At 29.1% G+C, this 8,287-nt stretch overlaps 1 protein-coding gene across 1 annotated transcript in view; it reads right to left on the bottom strand.

Moving 5' to 3' along the window:
• Positions 1–4,020, bottom strand: part of LOC136061354 (vicianin hydrolase-like) — a 6,533-nt gene extending 2,513 nt beyond the window's left edge. Inside the window, exons 1-4 of the mRNA XM_065769456.1 lie at positions 3,656–4,020; positions 3,445–3,514; positions 674–732; positions 440–558 (exon numbers count right to left, since the gene is read on the bottom strand). Of these exons, the coding sequence (XP_065625528.1) occupies positions 440–558; positions 674–732; positions 3,445–3,514; positions 3,656–3,817 (410 nt within the window). The 5' untranslated portion in view covers positions 3,818–4,020. The remainder of the gene's footprint in view (positions 1–439; positions 559–673; positions 733–3,444; positions 3,515–3,655) is intronic.
• Positions 4,021–8,287: the final 4,267 nt, after the last annotated feature.

Genomic DNA, 8,287 nt, shown 5'->3' with positions numbered 1-8,287 from the left:
AAAAAAAATTGAATATGTTCAACATCATGGAATCCAATAAAAGCTTACATGAATTCTTACAATAAGTCTAAAGACTAGATTCTCAAAAAAAAAAAAAAAAAAAAGTCTAAAGACTAAAAAATAATAATAATAATTTCATAATTGTTTTTACAAGATAGTATGTTGTAATTAATATATAATAAAAATAATGTTAGTAATAAGATTGCATGGAAATTATGTTGCACTAATCATAATTTATCATCTCAACAAGTTGTATATACATAATTTTTTTTAATAAATTCAAAAATATTATTGAAATTCGTTATTACTTTTTGTAATTCCAAATTACAATAATGTTAGAAAAAATAAAATAAATAAAAAATTTTAATGTCACATCATCGTAATATGCATCATATTAAAGACACACAGCGAACCAAACGCCCCTTATTTGCTTAATTACTGTGTACAAATGGTGAAGATGGATTCAAGTTGGGTGATCTTACTTGGCAATATTCTTGACCATGAGATAGAGAATCTGAAAGAGTCCAATCCAATTTTTTTCATCAGCTTTATGTCCTCCTGAAACATTTCTTCGTTATTAAAAAAAAAAAAAATAGTCCTACAAATTTTTTTTTAGATAGACTTACAAAGAAATCTTGACCATTCTGTAAATCATCTGCTAGCTAGACTTTACCTTATAACGATGATAAAAGTCATCAGCCACATCTCCATTGCTACCATCCGCAATTTTTTCTGTGATGTTCATGCAAGTTTCACAGTGTTTAAAACAAAGAGAAATCAGGAGGCTGTTCGGTAAGGTGTTTTGAGTAACGGTTTTCAGTGTTTAAACAAAATTACATATATTTTTACACACTTTTTCACACATACCTATTTCCAAAAAATACAAACAATATTACTAAAACAACATTACCAAATAGCCTTGAAATACAAGTGTGGGAACACAAAATTGCTCAATTTTATTTTAAATATGTAATCATATGTACTTTTTTTTTTCTTTCTTTCGAAAGGTAATCATTATGTAATTAAGAGCTCTATAAGAGCGTTCACATCTAGTTTATAAACTTTAACCAAATTTTTAAATAGAATTTGATACTTGTTTTTCAAATACATCTTACACTTCATTTTTATATATACATTAAAAAATTTTAAATTTTCATCCTAAATGACTTTTTTATAAAAAATTTGAGAGAGAGAGAGAGAGAGAGAGGATTGATTGAATAAACTAATAGAAGAATTTTTTTTACAGAATGCTACAATGCTAGAGCCTAGTCTGATACCTTTTATTATTTGCTAGTATGGAATTTTTTTTTTCTTTTCATATAAAGTAGCACTAAAAATTTAGTTTTATTTGACTAAAATGCTAATTAGTTTTTGGAGTAAATTTAGTTTTCCGTATATTTCGAGCTTGAGTTTATTTTCTGTAACGCGAGACAAAATTTTTAGTCCTTGGGATTTTGTAATTGGAGGCAGCGCACACACTACTATATAAGCAATTGAGACAATCGTATAAGGTCTTAAGTAAAAAAAAGTCCCAAATTTTAATTTAATTAAACCTAAATATTAGCCAATAAATAAAATATTTTTTTTTATCAAATGAAAAAAAATGCTATATTCACAACATTTTTTACAGTACTTTTACAACAAATCCTAAGTAGCAGGTTGTTATAAGCTGTTATTGATGGCAAAAAACTAATTTCACTAGTGATTTCAAATTAGAACAAATAACAACTTAACACATGATTTGTTGTGAAAATATTATAAATGTAGCACCTTTCAAAAAAAAGAGCAATAAATAAAAAAATTCACAACATTTTTCACGATAGTTGAATTGACAAATTTTTACTAGTTTTCATCTAAGTACACTATTAACATCATTTTTTTACTTATTATTATCAATCTGCCACGTCAATAAATATGAAAAATTTTGTCAAATTTTGTGTTAATAGACTCCTTAAAAAAAAAAAATCTTCATAGTCCACATTAATTAGTAATCACTTTGAATCTAAAATAAGATAATAAAATTTAATTTTTTTTAATTTTTTTTTTTTGAGAATCTTTTAAAATTATATTTAAATATATAAAAGTCATCAGTTTCAACTTTCGCTTTAGACAGCTGGATCAAGCCGGGCACATTGGTGCAAGTATAACCATTATTTTGTATTATTAATCACACAATATTTCAGACGTACTTTTATTTAAAAAAATTAGTCTTACACGTATGCTTCTATCATAGTGCACGTTATCATTAATTGTACTATTCTATTATGCAGTGATTTCTTTTTTAGCCAAAAAAAAAAATGCCGGTAAAAAAAAAAAAAAGCTTATTTAGCTTATTAGTACAGATTTGAGAATAGTTTATTTTATTAAAATTAAAAATATATTGTTAAAAAAAATTGTAAATAAAGTTAAAAATTAATTAAAAATGTATATTAAAATCTATAAATAATAATAAAAAGTATAATAAAATTTATAAATAATAATAAAAATAAATTAAATAATAAAAAAATGATTTTTTTTAACCAATGCCAAATGCCAAATACAAGGACAATCATTTCTGAAGATGTCTGGTCACATTACGTACTGAAGGAGCCAGTTTTATTGGCTATTCAAGTTGTACCTTGTGGTCCGACTCTTTGGATGTACTTCTTTTCAATCATATAGGTGCCATTATTTTCAGTTGAAAACTTTAACCGTGAAATAAACCTAGCAGCACATATATTCAATTTTCTCTGCCGACAGAAACTACAAATTTGAGTTAGAAACTTAGAATGATAAAACCTTGGCTCCCATGAAATAATTTTCATAAGAAATTTCAAGCTTTCATATATAAAATATTTATTTATGAAAGCATGAAATATCTTATAGATTTCTTATATATTGATTACATGTTTGTTTGACACAAGTTGAAAATTTCAGTTTATTTATAATTTTAACTTATTTTTGATATTATTTATTGGTTTTATTACATTTTTTTTTTTGGTATCATTCATAGATTTTACGGTATTATTCAACTAACTTTTACTTTTATTGACGATATTTTTAATAAAAAATTTTCAGTTTTAGTTAAATAAATTATTTTCAAATAAACACTGTATAAGTAAAAATTCTTTTAGATATAAAATATGAGTTTCTGGTGCCATGAGCTCTTAGAATGGTAATCTATAAGTTTAATGGAATACTTCTCTCTCTCTCTCTCTCTCTCTCTCATAGGAGTTCAGAAGGTTTTTGGGATTATTGAGTACTTTTACAAGAAAATAAAAATAATGTAAGCAAAAATTGAAGGACAAAAAAATCAAGATCAAGTTGATATTTGCACCTACAATAACAAGTGATGATGAGTTGCATTAGAATTCAATGACACACAAGAAAATATTACGAAGCTGTTATCCTGTTAAAGTTTAAAACCCCAGAGATCGAGAAATAGTCAAATAGAGAGAGAGAGACCTGGATGTTTCTTGGTGAAAATGTCCCATGTACTAGGGCCTCTTCTATCAGTATGTGCTGCTCCTTCAGACTAGCCATGAGAACAAAAGAAAGAAATGTTAAATTATGTATATTTTGTGGTTAATCTTGGCTGGATAAAAATGCATGATAGCTAATTTAAAGCATGAAAATAGTCTAATTCCATTTCATATATATATGTGTGTGTATATACCTGGTAAGCAGCTGAACCAGCTCCAAATATAAAATCAGAAGGAAAACTGCTCCGGTTGAATGGCATTGAATAATGACTCAGTTTTGCACATTCAGTGCAAGCAGACAAACAGGCTAAGGCTAGGAGAAAGAAGAGGAAAGGACCTTGGACTTGGAGTGCCATGGCTATAAGTGTGCTGCCCAATGCTACTTCCAAACTCCCTATTAAATAGAATTATAGGAGGAAAAAGTAAACTCCTTCAAGTCAATATAACTTTAGAGTTATAAAAATTTTAATAACCATTGAGGTGAAAACTTGCTAATGGTAAATGATAAAATGATATGAGTAGTAGGCCGAGATCTTAAATTCAAAATGAGAAAATTAAGAACAGATTTTGATGAAATAAGTTAAATTGATGTATCTCATTATGGGTGTTAAAAGACCCCTCCTCACATTGGCATGGAATGGGTACCATCATTGCAGTGCTTTCCACTTTTGACACACGTGTTGCTTTTAGACGACCATTCTGTGTGGGTTGATTGTTTTTTTATATGTGTGGTCGAGAATTTGGGACTCGTACACATGTCAACTGTTAAAGAATATTTTACGGATCTTATTTTTAAAAGTCTTAACTTTATTTGTATCTAAATCATTTTAGAAAAATTTTAATACCACTTTTAGGAACAATATTGTAATCATAAATTATTTTATAATATTTTTATAAATTGTTAATATGACCAGTTTTTTATTGGTTTTTATCTAAATCTACCATTAATACCACTGTTTCTTTTACTAATAACTACTTACTACATCAACAGTTTGTAAAAAATTTTGTATAAAAATTTGTACCTTTAGTATTACTGTACTTTTATAGGAAATATTAAAAAACACTAAAAAAAATCCGATATTTTTTTCCTTTTCTATAATAGTTTCTAAAAATATTTTCTAAACGAATGCTCATAGGGCATCTTTTAACAAAATCCTTCTTAAAAATAGTTAAAATGAATTCCACTAATAAGCAATCACTCTTGAAAACAGGTTAGCAAGAAAAGTGTGATCAAGACTTTATATACACATAATAACTTACACTTAATCTATGTGGAACACTAGAATCATAAAATAAAGCTAGAAAAAAAATTCACATCAATTGCACAATATTCCTAAATTAGAATCAATTAACATATGGACCCACAATAATTTGTTAATTTAAATATTTTAATTGGTCATGTGTAACGTGTTCTGTTTGGATACTACTTATTTTGCTGAAATCTAAAAACTTATTACTGAACACATTGTAGTAAAATAATAAAATAAGCTGAAAACACTGTACATGAACACTTGCTGTGTTTTTCCTTGTCTGGCTAGTCCATGAACAATGCGTGGCACGCTGGTCCAAAACGCCAAACGCAAAAACTTGTGGCTGAAACGTGCAATCCAAACGCACACTAAAGGTTCGTTTGAAATCCACTTATTTTGCTAAAACTGAAAACTTTTTGCTAAAAGTATTGTAGATAAATGTAAATGTTAGCTGAAATAGTATAGTAGAACCCATGAATAATACTAAAAAGTGCAATGAGATATATGAATAGTAGCAAAAATAAACTAAATAGTAAAATAAGTTGACAAAAATAATCTTTGCCAAACGAACTATAAGAGAATAAATTAAATAATTATGCTCTTTTTGTTGTATGTCTTGGAGGACTTATTTAAGTTTTTTTTTTTTAACAACTCTTGTTTAAGGTGGTAGGTTATTTAAGAAATGTTCTAAAATTTGTATGAGTTTTTGTGGTGTGTTTAAAATTTTAGATGAGGTTCCACTTTTTATCAGGTCAAATTTGAAATACATAGGAGAAATTATTGAGTACTCATGCAAGACCACGTTAGCAGAGGTGGTCCTCTAGGGTTCTCGATCTGTCATTTCTCTGACGTTGATGAGCTTGACTTTCCCTGATAAAAAATCTAAGCCATTGGTCGTGGATTACGCATATATATATATATATATATTAGCCTTTTTTTTTTTTTTTGAGAATCATATATAACAATATATAGTAGCTTGTGGTGGCAAATGTGTACAAACCACAAAATCATGTGATTAATCCAACTTTTAATAATCCCACAGTACCAAACTTTTTTATTTTACTGAGCAGTACGTAACAAGTTAGTGGAATGCTGTCATATCAAAAGCCTCGTTTAAACTTTAAAGCACCATATGGTACTTTCATGATTTTTGAATAAAGGCCCACTCACTTTAGAGTATATAATGGAAAATATGAAAAATTTATATAATTTTATATAAAAATAATACAGATTAGTTAGTGTATAATTATGTAAATTTACAAGTTTATTATAATGATTGCATAAATTTACACAGATATTATTTATTTTGCATTTAATTTATTATTATTTTTTCTATATATTTCAAAATTAAAAGAAAATAGTGAATGATAGTTGTTATATGTGAAAAAATTAATATTTTATTAAAATATAATGTAAAATAAATAAAAGTAAGCATGTAAAATATAAAAAAATAAATTCTTATGCTAAAATACCAAAAAAAAAAAAAATTTTGCGTAAGCTAATGCCAATGCTCTAGTACTTCAGCGCTTGTGCTAGTAAGATAGTCTTTTTAAGCTGTGTCAGGGATTTTTTAATGTGTTTGTACTAATTTTGTTGGTCCCCAACTGTTGTATATGCTAGGCCTGTTCAACGAAATACCGGCACTGACAAAACCGGTCTGACCGCACCGCCCCGCCCCACTCAGGGCTTTGCCGAAGGTTACCGGCACGGTGGTCGGCAATAGATCTTCAGTGCCGACGTCGGACCGGTGCGGCCATTGGCGCCGAGATGTGCACACCGACGAAGACCGAACCGACCCGAGCATGGTTTATATATATGTAAAAATGTATAAGTATTAAGAAGAAGAAGAGCTTCAGAAAAAAAAAAAAAAAAAAAAAAAAAAAGAGGAAGAACAGGCCTAACGTTCATCCTTGGATAGGGTTGTTCTTATATAAAAAAATTTTGAATTCTTATCCAATAGGCCTGAAGATAGGTAACGTGTGTCAGGTGGAAGTCTGAGACTGTTGAGTGGTCTTGTCTAAGTAAGACTATCTTCCACTTGCATTTTTTGAAAAAAAAATATTAAAAAAATGCTGGCCGAGTTACAGTCATGCCACTTCGTTTTTTGAGAAAAAAATTAAAATTAAAAAATTAAAAAAAAAAATGCCGCATGGTTAGTCATTCCCTTGCCACTTTCATTTTTTTTTTTTAAATATTAAAAAAAATAAAAAAGTCATTCCTATCACTGTTTGAGTCAGTCACAGAGTTACTGTTCAAGATGTTTGTTTTTTCTTTTGATCTCAGCCACAGATGCCTTTTCTTTTGAGTTGTTTCCAACGCAGATTTCTCCTCTTTACTCTCATTTATCCTCTTCACTCTCTAAACTGTTGCTCCTCTCTCACGTTTCACATTCTCGCCTCACAGCCTCAGAAGTCAGAACTCAGTTTTCTGGGTTTTGTTTTGATTTTAGATCTCTCTTTTTCTCTGTGTGTGATAGATAGGTGGACACCGACCTCCGCACCGACTAGAACTGCCACCGATGTTGGCGGAGAACCGTTCCTCAGGCGTGGCAGCGGCTCGAATTTTTAGGAAACCGAATGTTCCGGTGCGGTGCAGAAACGGCCACAAAAATCGGCCGTACCGCACCATGTACAGCCCTAGTATATGCTGTTGCCTAGGATCTATGTCCTGCTATATATGTCTCTATATCTGTTGGCCTGTTCTTTGTTTTTCAATAAAAGCTTCTCTTGTTAATAAACTGTGAGAGATATTACCTTGCCTAACACTAGATCCTAACCTTTATTATATAAACCCTATTTAGGGTTTATTGTACCTAGTACAATTGAAAATATAGAGAAAGAGAAAGTATAGAGAGAAGAGAGAGGACGCTCGGATTATGTAGTTTGACAGAACAACCTATATCTATGGTCCTATGGAGTAAGTCTTTGAAAAAAATTTCATATGCATCACGCGTATGAGATACCATCTCAAATCTTTAATGGTTATATCTTTACTATAATCTTAATTGTTTAATTACAATGAACCCTAAGTAGGGTTTATATAGAGATTAAGAACTATAGTTAATACTTAATATACATGAACTGAGTAATACAATTGGACCTTTAGGTTAATACACATAAACTTAATATCTTTAAAGTAACTAAACGACTAAACATAAATCAAAACACAAAAAAAAAGACAAATGAAAAAATCACTGTAATTCTTAAAAAAAAAAAAGAAAAAAAAAAGAGACTACTATAAAATATCTATAGTCCGAATCCTATATATAGGAAACAAGATATTTCTCTTACTATCTAATCATGTTAGAAAAGAGATATAGAAGCCAAGAACCTTATTATTCAATCGTATTGTGTAGTTCTTTTCATGAGAAAAACAAATACCTTGCTCTGAATCATTTTACTCTCACTAAGAATTCTGAGGAAAAGAAAAAGCATAGAAATGAGAGTGAGGAATCATTTGCCTTAAGCAGTACCAACACTATCTATCTCAATATCTACCATTGATAAAAGAAAGTGGTCCTTGGTGGAGCAATTAATTTCTCACAGAAAAAGTTGTCCTAATGAAAGAACTGCCAAT

This window comes from Quercus suber, unplaced genomic scaffold, assembly GCF_002906115.3.
Source record: "Quercus suber isolate HL8 unplaced genomic scaffold, Cork oak 2.0 scaffold_1167, whole genome shotgun sequence".
In the NCBI taxonomy this organism is placed as follows: Eukaryota; Viridiplantae; Streptophyta; class Magnoliopsida; order Fagales; family Fagaceae; genus Quercus; species Quercus suber.
The sequence above is the reverse complement of the archived record's forward strand: the minus strand, read 5'-3'. Positions and strand labels throughout refer to the sequence as shown.